Genomic DNA, 20,566 nt, shown 5'->3' on the forward strand with positions numbered 1-20,566 from the left:
AAAACAACAGTGGGCTCCCTGTGCCTGAAGAAGGTACCCAAAAGCTTGCAAAGAACAGGCAGAGGGAGATTGCTGGTCTGAGATGTCCAAGGAGTGAAAGGAGCTAAAAAAGCGTGACAGGATGTCAGTACGGGATTGTAATTCCCACCTATTTGCAATCTTTTACTGGCATCCTGGCACACTTTCAGCTCCTTGGACATCTCAGACCAGCAGAGCCCCCCTGTGCCTGAAGAACAGTGTTTGTGCCTTGAAAATTTGCAAAGAACTTCTTTCCAACAAAAGATCTCACATCCACCCAACAAACTTTGCCTGCCTGTGTCCTTAGACCAACACGGCTACAACTGAAAACCCTGAAACTTGCATCCTTGACCAAGACACAACGGCAGCGGCTTTTGAGTGCTTAAATACACTGAGCCAATGCACAGAGAGACTCAGCTGCCTGCAAAAGTCTTGCAAAGTCACTGAGATAAGAGCCAAAGAAACTGGCAGGAGAGGATTAGGCGAAGCAGCCCCATGCCACCGACCGGACAGTGGTTCTCACTCTTTTTAGACCCCTGACACCCCTCAGAAAATGCCAGTTTTTAGTTTTCACTTTTTTTTTTTTTTTTTTTTGACTGTGGGAAAACAAAAGCGCAGTTTTTCTGTTGCTAAGAACTCAGCACAGGCACAAGAGGCCAGCGTGGTGTCAACACTGTGAATTCCTATGTGAAATCTCTGCGTTCATCCTGTGAAGGCAGGGCAGGGATGCACCTTACGGACTAAACCGGAGATGCATAAGCTTGTGCGAGTCTGAGCTCAGACTCATGAACGCTTATGCATCTCCAGTGTAGTTAGCCTATGAAGTGCATCTGTATCCTGCCTTTTGCCTGACTTCAGACGACGACAGTTCGCTATCTCTATTTTGTGTGTCGTCTGCACACCTAACACTAACATCGCGTGGCACGCTGCCTTCCAAGGATCTCAAGGTACCCCGGTGCTGCAACACCCTGCTGCAGAATCGCTGCTGTAGCTTTGTACCTGCATTAAGAAACATCGCAGCACCACCGCTTCTGCCGTTACACTCAGCTATAGGCTGGGTTCAGGCATTTCAGATCATTTGAGCCCATCTGACTTCCTGCCCCTTGGGCGGGAGGGCTGGACCCCACGATCTCGCAAGGTTCCTTCCAGCCCCGATGCTACGAAATCTATGAAATGTTTAGCACAGCACAAAACCCTCAGCCCAGCCCCAGATGCGGTGAGGTGAATAGGCTTAGGCTCCAGCACTTAATTCTTTAAACAAAGCAGAGATGTCTCTCTAAAAGATACATTCTCATTCAAGCAGAAATCATGGCCTGATGCAGGACCCAGCAGGTGAGTTCTGATCTGGTGTGAGACTAGATGATTGCACTGGCCTTTTTTGGCCTTAAAAAAAAAAAAAAAAAAAAAAAAATCTCAGGGCTCTACCACTCACATTGCTCTTAAAAAAAAACAAAAACCCAGCATGTTTCACTGCATAGTCAAAGCTTCTTCCTCGAAAGCAGTTTGCATCCATCCAACTCACTTCCGAATAAGCCATACAAATCATTGGGCCCATCCCGCTCTTTGATGCCATCATCAACTCTCCATACACACAGAGATAGGTATTTATAGATGCACATGTGTCTATATATGTCTAGACACACGCGCACACACGTTTATCTGCCATTTTAGAAGTGAGCAAGTTTAACCCAACACAGCTCTGCCTTGGAGGACGTCAAACATGCTACTTGGTCTCTGTTCCGAGTGATGTAGCCAGAGATTACCACGGTGGGGGGGGGGAACCCCGTGCAGAAGAGACTGAGGGTAAGGACAAAGCATCCTCACGTAGCGACATTCTTAGCCCTTTGAACCCTCTACCTTAGGGATGTGCCTGCAACCCTTGGGTCAGATGGTGGCTCGCAACACGGAGATTTTGGCCACTTGAGAGCAGAGACCTCAGGCTGTGGAATGCAGAACACACAGAAAGCAGAATTGTTTGTTTCTTGGCACAAAGAATCCAGAGGCTCCGGCCAAAACAAGCCAGTTACGGAATTACAGACGAAACCTTCTTTTTAACCTTCTTTACGCTGTTAAAAAAAAAAAAAAAAAGTACTCAAGATGTCCAGGGAGATTTCCAAATTCCTGGATCTCGCAGCTGGCTGGTAAACACTTTTGAAAAAGGGTTTGTTACCCACCTCTTCCCCAGCAGGGTATGTTGTAGGACATACTTTAATGCGCATATGGCAGGGAGGATCATGCTTCAGCCAGGTTTAAAGCACATCTTTTTAACTTGTTCTGAATAAACAGGAGCCTCACCCACTGCAGGAATCTGAAGTGCTGGAGTTTCAACTGGGTGAGTGCCCTTGCAATTCCTAATGGTAATGCTGCTGGATAGGATTGAACACCTATCCCATGCCATGAGCGCACTAATTTTATGCCTGTTAGAAGCACAACTTTGGATCGTTTTGAAAGATAAAAGTGGAAACTGTCGATCCTCCTGGATCATGGTGTATGCATGAGGGCCACCCAGATCTTCGATGCGTATGCCTGGGCAGGAATTTTTTTGGAAGGGTGGAGGTTGCCCAGACCTTCCATCCTCCCTTTAGGCCACTGAGACAAAATCCAAAGACCAGATGTTTGATGCCTCCATGGCTGTAGTTGGCATAAAAGTGCCTGGGAATTGAACCACAGGGGACTCCTGTGAAATAAGGTAGCTATGGGTTATTATGGAGAAGTCAGTGAGACCAGAGCAGAACTCATGGGTAATGCCACGCTCTGAGACATGTACTCAAACAGCTGATTCTTTATACCAGGATGGTTTTAATCGCTCCCTGAATTAAATATTGGCAGATACAGAAAGTTCAGATACCAACTATTTTCCCAACGCTTACAAGACTGGGTTCCACAGTGCGAGAAACCAAGGGCCTTCAGGCACAGTACAGATACAGTGAGTGCTCAAAGATCACCCCTTCCCAGTGCTCGTGTGTAAGAGGCAGCATTCTCACCCTCTACCAGCGCCCCACCACAAAACCCTGTGGCACCACTGACCCAGAACACATGCCAAGTAAGCAGGTTCAACGCATCTCCCCAAGGGATCTATTTAACACTTCTCTTCCTAAAGGGACAGTGGCAAGGTAAGCATGTCCAACATGACCTACGGACAATTGTAAGCAGATTCTCTGCTCCACTCTTGGTGGAGAACAAGGGAGGGAAGTAGCACAGCGACATGGACAGAAATGCTGCTCCTGAGCGCTCTATTGCTAGCATGGAAAGATGGTGCAGTAGAGGTGGGCTTAAAAAAAAAAAAAAAAAAGGCTGCCTTCATTCCTGCTGCACACCCAAGACTTACCTTGGGACTCCTAGGTTGGCAACCCCTTGAAGAACCTTTCATTCTTCTTCCCCCCCAATAAATAAATAAATAAATAAAAAAAATCCCACTTGCTCTGAGAGTGTGTGGAACAAAAATCTTGTAGGGAGACTCAAAAATAGAAAAATACTACTTAAAAGGAAAGCCCTTTCCTCTCTTCATACTAGAACAGAGCTCAGGAGCCTGCTTTTCCCTTAAAGAGTGGCTGCTGCTGTTGCTAACACTTAAAGCAGGGCAGGTAACATCAGCAAGTGAAAGGACTACTCAAAGCCCCGAGCAGAGCAGCGCACTCAGCTGGTGCTGAACATCTCCATTCCCTTTCAGAAAAAAAAACCGAGAAAAAAAATAAAACCTTTCATCTCCAAAGCACCATGTCTGCCAGCATCCAGAGGTCCAGGAAAGGCACATCATATTGCTCCAGACAGCACTTCACTGGCTAAGTGCATATCTATGCAACCAATCCCCTGCAAGACAAGCAAGTGAGCATCTTCCCCTTTACACACACAAAGACACTGACACAAAAGATGATGCGTTGCGCCAAGACCACAGGACAAGTCCAAGTCAGATCCAGGTATGCCTCGAGGCCAGAGGTCCTCCTCCTCCTCGAAAGACAGTCCGAGGGCTTCTTTCCAGGGTACCTTAGGCAAACTCAAACTAGGCCTTCTGCCACCACAGGAGTTCCAGGTCACTAACGCTGCACTTTGTGCCAACCTTGCCACTGTCCCTCAGGAAGGGGATCTTCATACGTGAACTCAAAGAATTCAGTGACTCTGAATGAATCTGGTCATAGGACCACATTTACACAAACCAGAAATAGTTCAGAATGACAGGGAATTTGTATGCATCTGTCTCTGTCACCCCACTTTAGGAGCAAGAGCCTCCCAACAGATAGCTTAATACACCATATATAGGCCCCAAGAAAGATCTTAGACATATGCATCTCCTATTTTCCCCCACTGGTTCTCACATCATGCTGTGACTATCCCATGTAAGGTGCCATTTGGGAGGGAAGGGCTGGGAATAAATGTAATTCACAATGGGATTGTCAGTCAGTCAGTTAGATTTCAGGCCCCACACCCACACACCATGCACTGGCATCAATCTTCCTTGGCCCACCCTGCCAGGCAAAGCCTGGCTGGTAAGAGGTCCCTCCCTCCCCTCCTGAAAAGGCAGTGGGAGCGCGCCATCTCATGTCAGCCTGCTGCGTCAGTCTTGGTCGCCTTCAGACGACTCTTCTTCTGCCTCTTCCAGCCACTGGATAAACTTCTGAAGCTGCAGGGACAACAAAAGGCAATTATGTAAAATAAACCACTCAGCAGAGATACTTTAACAAGATGACTGCAGGGTCTCAGCTGTCAGACATGACCACAGTTCAGAGGGCGGGGGAGACTGGGAACAGTGAAAACAGAGCAAACAAGCAGAAAGAGACAATTAAATCCAGATGCCATGGGAAACGGATCTTCCTCAGATCCCAAAAGAGGCCTCTTTAGGGCTGTGGCACCCCCAGAACCCCACTGAAAAGAGCAAGGTTGTGGCCAAGCCTTGACCCCTCAAAAGCTAAAGAGAAAGAAGCAATGACAGTTGCACCTAGTTTTCCAAAAGCCTCTTAAATAATCCCCAAGCTGTAGATTACCAGACAGACTGGAGGCAATAGGCAGAGTGGGTAGGCAGGGTCTCCATGCAGACTAGTTTGGGACCTCCGAGGGCAGGGCATGCTCAGCCAGGCAGGAACCAGCATCCAGGAGCACAACGGGCAGGCAGGGCCAGGGCCCAGATCACAGGGCAGTGCCAGGGCCAATCCACTCCTCACGTGACAGATTGTGACTGACCTGACGCAGGTGGGGGGCAAAGCAAACACAGGTGGGGGGCCCCCGCTCCAACACAGGCACTCACAGGCAATCACAGTACAGCGCAGCTGAAGGGTGGCATGGCTCCAATGGACTGTGAGCGCCTGTGCTGGATGCAGCAGGGGCCAGGTCATGGGTGTGCACTCCGCCTCCCTCCTGGGTTGGGCTGGGCACAATCCATCATGCAGGGAGCAGATCAGAACTCGGCTCCGGCCTTGGCCCCATGTTGTCACCACCCTGTTATTCAGGCCCCAGCCACCTGTCCTGCTTCCCGTCCAGCCATGGCCCCATCCCACACACCTGGTTGAGCATGCCCTGCCTGCGGGAGTCCCAGGCCAGTCTCCACAGAGACCCTGCCCACCCACTCTATCTGGCACCCCCAACTGTGGGTGCAGGGCAAACTGGTCAGGGTGGCCAGGCAACAGGACTGAGTCTAGTGGCAGTGGTGACATTGGTAGAAGCTACCAGAAAGAGCCACCACAGCAGGGGCTGCCAGGAAGAGACGTCTGGCTACCACACTGCCCAGCCCTGCTGCACACCTGGGACCACCCATGTGCCACAGCCTGGGTGGCTCCCACAAACCTGGGTAAGCTTGAGCTGAGGGACCCACCCATGGGCTGGATACAACCCCTGGGTGAACTGGATCCAGCCCACAGGTCATATTTTGCCAACCCCTGGGTTAGACAAACACTGGGCTTGGATGGTTTAGCATGGATGGTCCTGCCTGGAACAGGGGGTTGGATTTGATCCAACCCCCTGAGGCTCCTTCAAGCCCTATTTTTCTGTGACTCAATGACAAAGAAAGCATTGATGTTTCTGGCAATCGCAAGCCAGTTATGAAATGACTATTTTGAAACCAACCATTCAGCACTGTAAGTGCTCAGAGATGGGGATGCCAAGAGATTGCCTAGCCAGGTAGAAAGGTTTCATGCAGAAGGCAATACTGCCTTTGCCCACAGCCCATCTGAAATAGTTGTCTAGCTTAGAGAGGCTTCTCAAAGTTCAAAGTATATGGTGTGATCCCAGCACTCAGTTCCTGCAAAACCTGCTAAAAAACCTGTCTCCCCCTGCTACCTCCATTCTTTATTCAATCACAGTCCAGTTACAGAAGAAAAAAACAGTTATGTAGCTTCTGCTCTATGTAAAGGCCCCTATGCATTTCACTGGTCCAATGTATCATGATCACTACTCCAGAAAAAAGCTGTCAGTGATCTCTAAAGGGCCATGACTCCACGCAAGGCTGCTAGTGAATCCTCCACTACTACAGACTTACCCGCTGGTTTCTGCGAAGCTGCCTGCCCTTATCAGATGTGTCCCGCCGAGAAAACCAATTGAGAATCATCTCTTCTTCCAGGATTTCCAGCTGGTAAAAGGCCATCAGCACCTGCAACCATCAGAGAACAGCCGCTGGGGGTTACAGAACAGGCAACTCTTCTGGGATTAGTACACTGAACAGACAAAGGCTTGTGAATTGTGACCTGTGTCTCCCAAACACAATCATGAGTAGGAGAGGATACAATCATTTCCTTGTGGTTTTTATTGATTAAAATGAATGCATTTCTCACAAGCCAGGCTCCCAGCATCTGGCTGCTCTGGTGCACAAACCATTCGAGTCTGAGATCCTCTCATGGTTTTCAACTCCAAAGGATGCAGGGAGAAGCATTTAGGTGTTGAGAGTCCCAAACCACCCTCCAGCCTCCAGTTCAGGAAGCCATCTCTTTCTCTTCTTTAAAGTACACTGACAACCAGCACTGAAATGGATCTTACAGGGACCTCTCGTGTTTGCAGAGTCAGATACATACAATTTTTGCAGCAGTGGCAGCAGGGAAAATTGCCAACGTGGTTCACCTGGCCCTATCTGTAGCAGCCACATCTGCAACTCATCCCTGTATGGTCTTTTCTAAAAGGTGCCTTCTGGTGGGTGTCAAATGCAATTGATCATTTGTAGAATTAAGCTACTGCCTGATGCAGCAAGGAGGTGTCAAGGCAAATGCACACTTGCTTTCTGGTGCTTCACCACCACTTTATGCTCAAGTTGATAAGACACTTTGCAATGAGTCCCCTTGCGGCAGAATATTTTGGCTGTGTATGCCAGCTCCAATAATAAAGTGTCACTTCAACTCCTGGCCACAGGGGAAACCTAGGCCCCTAGAACAATGGATGTGTGCCAGACAATCACTGTAATTCAAGGACATTTTGGCTTACTGAGCTGAAGTCTTTTGGCTTTAGTCCATGCTTAGTTCTTGCGTTGGAGCAGGAGTTAAGATTCCTCCTTACTGAGGAACTGAGGTGCAGGCAAGCTCACAGAAGAGCTGCGAAAGAGACAAGGCCTTGCAAAGTAATCATTTGTCAAATGATTTTGGACTGGGAGGGGGAAGTTCAAAAGTTATACAGCAGAAATAATCTGGTAATTGAAGGTGTGGGCGGGGGGAGAGGTGCATGTTTAATATTCTCCCGGGTTGAAACTGTGGAGAGGCCTACCAGCCACACACTTTATCCCTAGATTACACCAGGTTCAGCCTGCAGAAGGGGTCCCACTCTATCCGTCTGCTCATTTTGCATCTTGAAGCAGGGTACATTTCATGTGGCAGCTAAAAACTTACTGGATTCTCCAAATTTGGGGGGAAAAAAGGGCTTGATGCTTCAGTGAAGCAAATCTTTATCTGTAAATGCTCCCGCCCATTCTGTAGCACCTCTGGTGAGTCAGACACTGCCAGATAGCAGCTCCAGGTAGCATGTTGTTAGCCAGTACTGGTCCCCAGCTATGCTCAGATATTCTTCCACATACCCCTCCCAGCAGAAACAAAGAACTTCCCTTCCTGATGGAAGACAAGCTGATAAACCCAACAAAGCCACAGCTGGTCACAGAGATGGTAGAAACACCAGTCCTCCCAGCTGCGAAGGGGAAACTTACTTTAGCCATTGAGGTGCAGAGGCCATCATGTTCCAAGAAGAATTCCTCAATGGCAGATAAGGCATCCAAGTGATCTGACGCCCGCTTAATGTAGTTCTTAAACAAAGGGGTCCAGCTCTTCAACAGCTGCAGGAGTAAAGAAGGTTTCCTGGATTACAAGACTTTTCAGTACCAACGTGCCTTGAGCCCAGTGGGGACAGAGACCTTATAAAGGAAGTTGACCTAGAGAAGAACATTTTTGGAAGCCATTTGCATAACATCCAGACCACTTGAGTCTCCTGCCCAACACCTGAATAGGGCTAAGGGGACAGCTGTACAGACAGGATACAGAACTACTAGGTGTCCCCAGACACATCAACTTCTGTCCCTGTTTGTGTGCGTAACCTGGCAGCTGTCAGTGATGTGTTTTAATGTTATAATAAAGGAGATTAAAGGAGCCAGGCAGCTCAAAGGATGCCATTTTATAAGAGACAGCAGTAGGTCAATTAGACACATTGAGTCCACAACAGCAGTTGGTATAAAAAAAGAGGTTCTGCTGGAAAGCAGCAAAAGCAACAATTATTCTTAATAGAACCAAATGTTAAAGGGAAGACTGTGCAGGGCATAAATCCCAGCTGAGCCAAAGGGAACATGGCAGGATGGCCTCCCTTTAGAACAAAAACACAGCAGCAAAAGTATCCAGACTCAGTCTTCATGTGTTCGAGTGCCTGCAAGGATAGTGGATCTGCCAAGAGAAAGGGGGAGCAGACATAACAGACAGGAAGCTGCCATGTTACCAGCTGATCTCAGTTTCTCCCTCCAAGGCTTATATTTAATTAAACCTTTAGTTTAAGGATTTGGGGCTGACTCTTCAAGCACTGTGCTGCTGCTCTCACTGGTACACTGCCAAGAAGAGGAGACAGCACAAAGCAGCTTGCTGACCACTTCGCATCTGGGAAGGGATGGCTCCAGGTAGCGCGGAAAGCACACGCCCTGATCAAGATTTCCAAGAGCTTTCAAAGTACCCAGCCAGAAAAGAACTCAACACAAAGCCTTCTGCTTAGCCTCACAAGGATCAAGGGTGAGTAGCTCTCTTTAACATAGCGGACAGCCATGTCAGCGAGCTTTCCTTCTGCTTAAATGGGTTACTTTGACAATAGGTAAAGCAGTGGCTAAATATTTACAGCATCTCAACCTCCTCCATGTGCACCTACCCAGCTGTTCTCACTCTGCCCTGCTGCAGCCCTGGGATAGCAGCTGCCTCTGGGAACGAATACATCCGCCTGCCGAGAGGACAGAGGAGCCCAGACAATAGCAAAAGGGACCTCTCCGGAGTTCATGGCAAGCCCTTTCTCCTCCATGTCCTCTCTCAGCCAACACTACCATTGAGAGGTAGCGGCTTTGCCAGCTGGAGAGCTGAGGTCCTCCATGCCACGCACAGAAACCTGAAGTACCTTCCAAGACAGCCAGAGCTAAGAACACAGACTGCGCCACACCAGCACCAGACAGCATCACAAATGGCTCCCAAGGGCGCCACACTCCAGCTCCTCTTTATAATCCTTTCCCATCTTGGGCACATGCTGGATCTCTGTGGTTTCAAGCATCCAGTGCAGGAATGAGGGACAAGAATGCAAATACAAAACAGGAGGATTTTATATATTTACCAATGACTGACTCATAGCACATCAACAAAAATAGGGCACAAAGGTCCCAACACTGTGGCACTGCAAACAGTTGTGCAGACCTGTAAGCTGGAGAGTTTCAGGAGCTATTTTAACCCCTGGGCCACCTGTTTAATGCCAACACTCCCCATCTCCAGCAACAAGTCATTGCATTTTACCCTTCTATGGGATCTTCCCCCCTTAAATGCACTGCAGCAATTATTAAGCAGCTTCCATGTAATGACTGAAACTGTTCTGGAGGACGAAAGATTTTTCCATGCGAGTCTGAATGTGGGAAAATGCAATTCCTCAGTATGGCTGAAGAATGCAATATTTTGGGTTTGCACAGACACAAAAGAGAAAACAGGAATGTTCAAGACTTCTCCAACCAAAACTGGGTGAGATCCCTAAAGAGAAACACCACCCAGCAGAAAACCTGGCTAGAAAAAGGTCCACTGCAAGTTCCTGTCATGGGAGATTTCCATCAGTTCCTCTTACACTGGGTCCAGGCACCACCGCTGCATCCACTGCACCCTGAAAACGTGGGTTTGTTCCAGCTCTTCCTGTTTTCCAAAACCCAGTCCCTGCAGCTGGATCTGAATTTCACCCAGACTCAAGCACAAGGTGCCATGACCATGCTTTAGGCATGTTGTTTTGCACAAGTGCGACTGAGATGCGGCTTCAATCAGCAATCACCTTGGCATCATCCATGCTGACTCAACTTAGCTGCTTCCACTGAAAGTGTGGATCACCAACCAATCCCTGAATAAGGCCTTCAGCTGCCGCTTTCCCTGCACAATGTTGTGAAAGAGAATCAAGAGTAAATTGGATGCTTATCTTGCTGGGATCCTATGACCCCAGCTGACTTCCTGCCCTTTGGACAGGGGGCTGGACTCGATGATCTCCCGAGGTCCCTTCCAGCCCTAATGTCTATGAAATCTATGAAATGTCTCCTTCACAGAACTGGAGACATGCCTCCAGTGCTGGAACCCAGACAACAGACAGCTACCCCATCCCAAAAAGCCACTCTCCAAGTCTGCCATCCTCATCCACAACACAAGGTTGTGTGACAAAAATGGTCTTCGATCTGTCCGCTGCATCAGGCCTTATAACACAAGCCAGATGTCAGAAGTTCAGGGAAGTAGGAGTTTTCCTGCAACTTTTCTATATTATAGATTCCAGTATGATTCACAAAGACACCAAACAAGATGCCTGATCGGTGCTTATGGCAACACTGCCAGTTCAAGTTACCCAGCCCTGCTGATTTCTCAAGGCTCTGTGTTTCCTCTGAGAAAGAGCCCTGACCATATGCCTTACTTGCGGGTATTTGGTTTCAAAATGTCATAACTTTGAGGGCTTCACGCTCATGGAAGCCACTGCTTCAGAACACTGTGGTTTCAAGTCAAACCGTACATCATGACTATGGTATTTCCACAATTTTTCCCTTCTGAGCTGTCTTTGGAAGAGCGCTGCTATCCACCCTTTCACAACCAATCCCTCTTTCTCCACCATCTCTAAGACCTCACAGACCAAACAAAGCATGCAACATGGCTGTGCGAGGTTTGGCCACCTCCTGGCCGTAAATGCCTTCACTTCGACCAAAACTGTTTTAATAGGGCCTGGATTTTCTTGCACAAGGCTGTCCTAACTTAATTCTGGTACCAGCAAAGGTTCTAGCACTGTGCTACTCACACACAAATTGTCTGGCCTGCATGAAGCTACTGGTAGTGAACGGTTCTCTGATCACAACGTGGTAACTCTGAAGGAACACATCCTAGACAATGCATAGGCGGGTATTCCTCCAAGTCTGCTGCCTCTGTTTCCTTGGCCTTCTCCAGCTGTCTACATCCATCTGCTATCTCTTTTCCTATACCCAAACTGCAAGCTCCTTAGGGCAAGGACTTTCTACGTCTAGCATAATGGGATCTGGGTCTTTGACTGGGGTCCTCAGCACTGTTGCAGTACAGGGCATTCATCTTTACAAGGTGTGCTTGATACATGGTCTCATTTTAAGTGTACTGCTGACCACCCATAACACACCTCCTCCCTCCCCTGGGAGTCACAATTTCCAGTTTGGGAAATGCTGTGCTAAAATTTCTGCATGTGGGAAGGACTTGAATACATAACACTGTTCCTAAGATGCACACATGTGGGCTACTCTTTTCAAGGGAAGACTTGGAGAAGCTGGCAGCCCTGCTGGAAAATTGTTTCTGCATGTGATCACAAAAAACCTGCTTGCAACAGTACAAGTAATGTCTGTATTCAATACATTTGGGAAGGGTATATGCCAGTATGAAATCATGCAAAGCACATCTGTACCTGCCTTGCAAAATTCCACTTGTCCCTGCCACATCATCAGTATACCCAGAAAATTAGTCCCTTTCACCTAATTTTCATCGTGCAAGAGGGTGAAGAGTAGATTTGCTGCTTACATTGGAAAATGTTCCTGCCAATATGGCCATGGTGAAAAAAAGTTATACACAAAACATGCCCCCTCCACACATCTTACCTTTCATTCATTTTCTAGCTAAGAATATTGCATCCAGGATATAAGAATATTGCGTCCACACTTGTCCAGCATCTAGTACAACACAGCCCTGAACTGAGACCGGCATCACTGGGAACCACCTTGCTACAGGGGCAGCCTGTTTTGTTTTATTTTGTTTTTTTCACTATATTTCTTTATTCCAAAAGGAGCTAAAGCCATGGGCTCAGCTCCTCCCCAACTCACCTACTTCTCTGTAGTAACCCTGTTTCAATGTTTCCTGCATGTCAGATATTCACTGCAAGATCCAGAAAATGGTGGAGCTGCCTCTTATTCCAACTCAGCTCCCCTGTAACAGCAGCCTCCAGATAGTCAATTCTCTGTTACATTACTTTACACGAATGCTTACAGTCTGAAGTCTGCTCTGGCATTCACCCCAATTCATTTTCTCACTGGAGTATATTTTTGCTTGGGCCTCATAAAGAACACTGGTAAACAGAATAGGGGGTTCTCCAACCTGGAAAATTGTGCCTCGTGAGGAAGAACAAATGAGCATTGAACCAAAGTGTTTAACTACTGCAGGTTTCCAACAAGAGGCATCTCAGAAACAGAACTAAGCTGCATTATGGCATCCACTTACAGAAGTGTTAGCCATGTTGCTCTACACACCAAGGAAGTTTTCCATGTGTCTACAAGCCACATAACTCCCCCATTCTCCAAAGCCAATGTAACAGCTGTCGAGTAGAAATGAGTGTCCAACAAAAACCAAGTCATTTCCAAGCAATGATCTACCCCCACACCTCTTTGAGATTCTTGTATGGTATGCAGCACAAGGGGAAGGGAGCACCCAGCTCTTGTTCCTACAACTTGTCAAATGTAAGTTGGCAGCAGGGAATGGGGCCTTCTCTTTCTAAAATCCCACGTATGCTGCACAATAATGGGAAACAGATGGAGAATCACAGGAGGGAGGAGGTGCACTCACAGGAAGTAATGACACGCAATAGTGTTGAGGATCCAGTTCTCCATTCAGCTGCTGCAGTGGGAACTCCAAGACCACCTTACTAAGCACCTGCATCACCTCCTTTAGGCTGATGTTATAGGCATATCTGTAAGGAAGAGGGGACATCAAAAAGGGACCATAAGCCTGCAGCCTCTGGCACAATATTCCAACCACAGCAAGTCTTTGCCTGGCCGCTGTCTGAAGTCTCTCCCTGTAATGCACAGCACACTCTTTTAAGAGCAAAGCTGAATTTTAAACTTCCCTGTCTTGGCCCCAAGTCCTTTCTAAACCCAATCACGCAGTCAGAAGTATGCTCAAATTGCAGCGGGTCTCATTAAATGCCCTGCTCCTAAAGACCTGGCTTCAAAGTGTAATGTGCTGCTTTGCCAGGGACAGCAAGCTCACTGACTGGTGTCCTAAGGGAAGAAAGGAAACACTTATATTTAAGAAGTGGTGGGTAAAAGACACTATTAGATCCCAATCTTTAACTCTTGCCTATTTGACTGCTATGTAAGCAGAGTGGAAATGCCACATCAAAATGTGGAAGTCTTGGCTCTGGACTTGTTGATTAAATATTGCACTGTAAGAGTGGTAGCTCCTTGCCTAAATTAATACAGGCCTTGCCTACAGATATCCAAGAGTTATTTAATCCCTTGCCTTGGGACTCAGGACACTTAAATGGCACAGAGGTTACAGAGTTGGGCACACTGCTTACGTCACTGGTCAGTTATCCTCCTAGACTGCCATGCCCATGGTCACTGACATTGTTTCCCTTTTTCTTTTTTTCCCCAAAGCCCCATGTGTCAGGCTTATTGGGTGTAACACATGAGAACTGCAGTTCCAAGGGAGGCACTTACTTCAGAGAGTTTATTTCCAGGACCAGGTTGTCACAGGAAATGTTCTCCTCCTTGCCCCTCTGCAGGGTGCCCAAAACTTCATTCTGGAACACTGGAACCAAACAAGGAGAGGCCATTAGAGGAGAGGTGGCAGCCGAGCACCCAACTCCTCCCATGACAGAGAACACCACCCCCTTGCCAGGTGCAGGGATAAGCCGACTAGAGGGCTGGCATTTGCCACATGTAACCCAATGCAAGCCCATACTGACAATACTATGAATAAATGCACCATGCATGGAAAAGAAGAGACAGTTAGAGTCCACCAATCCCCTTAGCCTCCCCTGGGAACCAGTGCAGGATTGCCCCCCTGACATCTCTCTGTATTCTCCCAGGGCTATACCCAAATCTGTGTTAAATGGACTTGGACAAGGGGCTTCTACCATTCTCTGTTCCACAGCCCAAGGAACATCAAGGACCCATGAAAAATAAAGCACATGAGAAACACTGGTCAGGAAGCATAAGACAATGCAACACAAGATGTTCTGAAGCACCCTTATCAGCATAAGGCTCACTCCAGTGGTTACAGGCTCAGGGTCTCTCCCCCACCCCAGTCCTAGGTCTCTTACCTTTGATGTCATCCAGCTGAGGGGAAGCAGACCGACTGTCTGGCTGCTCAGAGCCCAAGCTTATATCACTGTCTGTCTCACTCTCTTCCCCCAAATTCAAGTGGGGGCCTGAGGAAAACCAAAAAAAAAATCACCTTTAAGAGGCACCCCTGGGAGTAAGGGAGCTGCAGTCACTCAACTGGTGGAGAAACAGGGGTACCTCAGGTGCCACCCTCCCACAGACAACACTGAGGTATCTGCCTAGGGGATTTTCTACTTCTAGGCCCAGTCATTCATAACCTAAATAGGAAAGTGGAGCCTGATGCCAAGGGAACTGTGCTTCTGTAAGCATCAGAGAAGGCAGTATGTGGCCAGGGTTACAGAGAAAGCATCGCAATAAAACTGCTCACTCTCAGTCAGTGAGCAACAATTCAATCACTTGAGCTGGAAGTCTGGCAGGACAGATATAGCCTGAGCTGGGCTTTTCTAGGGAAAAGGACAATCAAAGTACACACCCCAAAGGGACAACAGGAAAACCTCAGTGACAGGCAACAGTACTGGACACTTAACAGGCTTCCTCCCTACGAGCTCAGACACAAGCTTGGAAGTCTGTTATTTTGATACAACAAGCCTATGCAGGAACAGCAAGAGCTGGAACCATCATTTGGAGAGTGTAAGGGGAGTGATTCTGGTCCCTAAATGCTCAGAAGGCAGGTCTGTGCCACACAACACCATAACTATAGTCAGGACCCCATGCACTACACCACTTGGGCAGCCAGAGAATTTGCCACGGGATCCACCCACAGTTGAGAATTGTGCTCCAGGATCTCAGCCTTCCCCTTTGAATAAAGTGCTTCTTAGCCTTTTATGGCTGAGGATAAAATTTTTAAGCCAAAAACCATCAAAGAAACAACATCTGCCAGTCTGAAAATCACCTAGACCAAGTGCTACAGGCAAAAGTAAGACTCTCCTCGTTTCAGCATGAGTCAATCGTCTAACCCAGAGGTTCCCAACCCCCTTAGACTCCAGGCCTCCTCAGAAAATGCCTGCTCTTCACTTTCACTTGTTTCTTGGCTATATATATAAAGAAAATATGAGAACAAATTTTCTGTGGCAAAGAACTTGGAAAGACCACGGCAGAGCAGGATGGTTTGGATGCTCTGCATTCCTTTTGGAAATATCTGGGCTGATCTTGCGACTCAGGTATAGGTGCCTGCAAACCTAACGGTGCTAATGTTGTGTGGCACCCTTCAAGAGATCTCACAGCACCCTGGTTGGGAACCACTGGTCTAACCCAAGAGCATTCCCCTGGCCTTCCCCCCTCCTCCTAGCCCAGCTCTGTATCATGGAGTTTGCATCCCCTTCCTCAGGAAGCCATCCTTAGTTTAGCTGAGCACACCAGGTTTTAACGTCTTGCATACAGACATCATTAATGCCCCCTCAGCAGCTCTCCAATGAAGGAGCACATGCTTGTATAAGTCTCTCTATTCCCAGGTGCCTATATTAAACTTTCCTCACCCCATAAGCTCTGTCTCTGCTCTTCCTCATCCACTTCGTTCTCATTGTCCGCTCTCCAGAGATATCCTCTCCCTTCTGACCCAACCTCCAGCTTGTTGTAGCCTGAAAGGAGATGACAGTGTTTAAAGGGGAACATATAGGGACGGCCAGGAGACCCGAGATGGACTGCCCTCTTGTGGGGGAGTGAGGGCATAGCCGAAGGGTCTGCACTATAGGCGATACACTCAGCAGGGCCTGGGTCGCCCATTGACATGCAAGGGCTGTAGCTCTTTGGCCCAGGCATGTGGGGAGACAACCACACTATCCTTTCATCTTGGCCCACAAGCAGCACAGTCCAACTGGCTTTACATGCCCTGACCCATGTTTAGAACCATATGCAAAGGGGGGCTGATAAGAGTCAATATCACATGGGCCAAGAGGGATACGGTTTAGGCGCTCCCTAAGGTGCAGAGGAAGAAGGAAGACCAGGCATCAACCTCTATCCTGAACTGAATGACTGGTTAAGCATTAGCCGGTCATCTGAGTTTTGGCATGGGCTCAAATCCTAGGGTGAAAGTACAATGCTAGAGTCCCCAGTGCTTCACGCCAGAACTAAAAAGCTGAGTGCTGGGCAGGACAGTGATATCACGTTATCCCCTAGGAAAAGGCTGCAGGGGAGCTGCAGTTACTCCTCTAATACTATATACAAAGCTTAGCATAAGACTTTCTGCCATCCTGGGGTTTGAGAGAGCTCAGAACATGGGCTGGGCCATAGAGGGCAAAAATTCCACACGTGACAAGCCCCGAGAGTCCATAAGAAACACAAACCTTTTAGCTTCACTTTGATCTCCTCCTTGTTCACCCCAGAATCATCACTGAACTCATCATCCTCATCCTCATCCTCATCTGGGGGGTGCAGTGAGATCACTGTGCCCTCCGGGAGGGTGATGTCAGGACCCACCACCACCTGCAAGTGAAAAGGTTACACACTTAGTGAGGCACAGCAGCACAGCTCCCTCTGTTGTTATCCCCATCTCCTTCAATAGGCAGCAGTTACCTCAACACTGCTTACCCCTGAAACTCCTTTGGAACTAGTAGTGGTGTCTAGCACCAGATGAGCCAGACTCCTTACAGAGGGGACAGGGTGGGAGAATTAATCCACAGCCCAACCAGAGGAAGACCTGGAACAGCCCTCATTCTGGGCGCTAGACTGATCTATTCGATCCAGGCCTGTTCCAAGTTGCCCTGGTCCAGCCATTGTCCAAGGGTGAGTAGGTGGAGCTCTGCAAACATGAAAGCAGCTCACCTGGGAAGTGAGAACGCAGCGAGGCTTTAACTTAACGCTCTCCTTCACCTCAGCTTCATCACAGACGAGGGACTCCCGGATCTCCGCATCATTCGCTACGTTGACCCCGTTCCAGATCAGTGCTCCATCCAGGATAACTCTGTCACCTGTCACGCGCAAGCACAGAAATGAAGATCAAGGGAGATCTCAGCTCCCAGCCTGTATTTCAGCACTGTAACAATGCTGAATGCATTGGAGAGGATCCAGACCATTCACTCTAGAACTAAAGAGTGCCCTTGGGCACAGTAGAGAGCAGATGTGCTGGCTGAGACGGTTGCAAGGCTCCACAGTCCTCTCTTGACCAGGGCAAGCAGAAGGAAAATGAATGGGCGGTCTGTCAATCCAGCTAGACTGCAGCACTAACAAGCCTCCCACTTGTGGGTAAAGTGAGAACAATGAAGCTTTATTCAAAATTGTGAAGCAAGGATGCCAGGAGCTTTGTGGGCGTGAGATCGGGATGTGGAGATTGTCCACCCCCAGGGCACCGATCTGAATGAGGCAGATCAGTTAAGGAGACACTATACACACAGTCCCTTGGCATCTAAAGCTGCTTCCTCCTCCCCAAGCGAGAAGTGCCTTCCCTCTCACACAGCTTGTTTCACCTGGCATTCTGGCATTAGCTGGACCCCCAACACCCAAGGCCTGGACCCGTTCTCTCCACCCAAAGAACAGAGCCTCCCCATGCTCCCTCCTCCCATGAATGCCAATCTGGCACCATTCAGCAGAGCTGAATTCCCTTGAATCTCAATGGCAGCCTCAATTTGCCTGTGAGCTCACCCCCACACCTCCCATCTCTGGCACTCACCTATCTTGCAGTTCTGACCAATAATACTGTTGGTAATAGAGCAGTTGTTCCCAATGATTGTTCCCCAACCAATGAGGACGTTTTCATCCAGCACACTGTCATGACCCAGGCTCACGTCCCGCCCACGGTAGATGTTGTGCTTGGAATGGGTGTAGCTCTGTGCTGGGTCATCAGTGAAGTTTATCTCTGGAGTCAGAGGATAAACCCAGCGCCGGATGATATCAGAACACACAGCTTCATACATCTGCAGGTTGCATACATGGGCACCATACTCCTCGGTGGTCACATGCATGTGAATCTGGTTCCCCAGGACCTGGGAAACAGACAGAAGAATGGCAGGGGGCTAGGCTATTTGCAAACAATTCTACTCCTTGTACAGAGCTCTATTCCTGGTCACCTGCCACACACCCATTCCCTTTACAAGCCACTCTTCTTCCTACTGTTTTTGCTCCCATGCAGTTCAGGCCCTCTGTCAGATGCCTCACACTCCCCCCTAATAATCTTCAAGGACATCTAGGGCATTATCTATGTTAAACTACAAGACTCTGGTGATCTAGTTTTCATCCCAAATGTTCCTGATCTCCAGGCTCCCAAGTGTGTTTATAAGGCAAGACTTGTTATCATCCTGAAGGCTTTCAGAAGGCATATCACTTATTTATACAGGGTTGCTTGCTTATTGGCTAGCAAGGGCTGGAACCAAAAGCATTACTTTTGCTTATGTCAAGAGAGATTCACAAAGCTACGTGAAAGGTCCAGAACTGAAATGCTCCTAGGATGAGGTTCCCACATAAGACAGAGAAGCATCAGCAGAGGTCTGCAGAGACAGCTAGCATACCCCTGCTGATGTGACACGGTGTGCTCTAACCAGAACTGACATTCCTTCCCACTGCAGAAATCCAGCTTTACAGTTAGAAAGGGAAAGGGCCTTTGCAATCAAGTTCTGCTATTTACAACTTGTATTATCATAGCCTAAAAAGCCCAAACATGGCCACAGCCCTGTTATGCCAAGTGCTGCCGATCTCGTGACAGTCCTCGCCCTACACAGGAAAACCCAATGTATTGTTCTATTATAGGTAAACTGTGGTTACAGTTCCATCAGGTTTTCTAGATGGAAAAAAGACAATTTTTTGTACCGCCTATCCTTCTGCACAGAAGCTGGGCCAGGAGAAGAGCCAATGCTACTGTGAATCAGGAATTGTAGGTGCTAGTGAAGGAGAAAATTGTCCACCCCTCCCTCAGGACATGTTAGAAGACAAGCTAGGTTATAGGCCTGCATGGAAACCCTTCACACAAACATGGCACATGAAAAAGGGCCCTAGCTACCAAAAAGTCACTTGAGAAGCCATTAGCTTCTGTGAGGTCAAGCAAAAGTAGGTTGTCTCCTTCTCACCTCCTCATTCACCAGCAGGCCACGCACAAAGTCATCCCGAGTCTGATAATCAAAGTTATCAGTGAACAACTCTGCCACCTGCAAGCAGAGAGAAAAATATGACAGCAATGCACAATCAGCTGCAAAAACAGTACAATGACTAATGCTGAACAGTATGTGATGCAGGAAGACAGTGCGCTCCTGCCTTGAGGATCAAATGGCTTCTCCTACCAGCTTGAGAGAAAGCTGTGACCATTTCCACTAGGAGTGTTGTGGGAGAAGAGATGGGCAGTGCACATTGAACAGGTTCCACTTTTTCAGAGAAAAGACACCACTTTGGTACTGCTGGCTGCTCAGCCCAACCTAGCTTCATAATTTTGCTGGGACAGAGAATGAAAACCAGTTATCCTAATGGCAGAAAAATCAGCTACTTACTGACTCTAGGGTGTAGTGGGAACACCCCTGACTGTTATACCAGGCAAGAAGTGACCTTTGTGGGGGGGCTCCCTGTCCCCGGGTGTCAGAGATGCCATGTCTGTTGCTGTTGCCTGCACAATACTCAGACAAATTTAGTTACTTCTATTTTATCCTGGTCAAGTTCATCCAAGTATACACATCCCAAGCCTCTTCTGTTCTAACTGTATCCACAACAACAGGTGCTAGAAGCTAAAAGTACAGGTGCAGTCCAAGAATCTGTCCTGTTTCTTGTGTCTGTTTCTCTGTGGCTCACCAAAAGCACATGGGAATGTCTCCTTGCTAAAAGGAGGCTTACACCCAATGGAAAGAAGGGGTCATCACAAGGGAGGACTATTCTGTAGTTGCTCAGGGATGTAGGGGGGTAGTTAGGAAGGCCAAGGCA

At 48.1% G+C, this 20,566-nt stretch overlaps 1 protein-coding gene across 1 annotated transcript in view; it reads right to left on the reverse strand.

Moving 5' to 3' along the window:
* Positions 1-2,794: 2,794 nt before the first annotated feature.
* The window catches only part of EIF2B5 (eukaryotic translation initiation factor 2B subunit epsilon), a 26,203-nt gene continuing 8,431 nt past the window's right edge, over positions 2,795-20,566 (reverse strand). Inside the window, exons 6-16 of the mRNA XM_019532838.1 lie at positions 19,729-19,806; positions 18,339-18,651; positions 17,495-17,640; positions 17,017-17,155; positions 16,210-16,311; positions 14,713-14,820; positions 14,108-14,198; positions 13,233-13,356; positions 8,126-8,251; positions 6,485-6,595; positions 2,795-4,636 (exon numbers count right to left, since the gene is read on the reverse strand). Of these exons, the coding sequence (XP_019388383.1) occupies positions 4,571-4,636; positions 6,485-6,595; positions 8,126-8,251; positions 13,233-13,356; positions 14,108-14,198; positions 14,713-14,820; positions 16,210-16,311; positions 17,017-17,155; positions 17,495-17,640; positions 18,339-18,651; positions 19,729-19,806 (1,404 nt within the window). The 3' untranslated portion in view covers positions 2,795-4,570. The remainder of the gene's footprint in view (positions 4,637-6,484; positions 6,596-8,125; positions 8,252-13,232; positions 13,357-14,107; positions 14,199-14,712; positions 14,821-16,209; positions 16,312-17,016; positions 17,156-17,494; positions 17,641-18,338; positions 18,652-19,728; positions 19,807-20,566) is intronic.

Source organism: Crocodylus porosus, unplaced genomic scaffold (genome assembly GCF_001723895.1).
Source record: "Crocodylus porosus isolate Cpor-Errol unplaced genomic scaffold, CroPor_comp1, whole genome shotgun sequence".
Taxonomy (NCBI): domain Eukaryota; kingdom Metazoa; phylum Chordata; order Crocodylia; family Crocodylidae; genus Crocodylus; species Crocodylus porosus.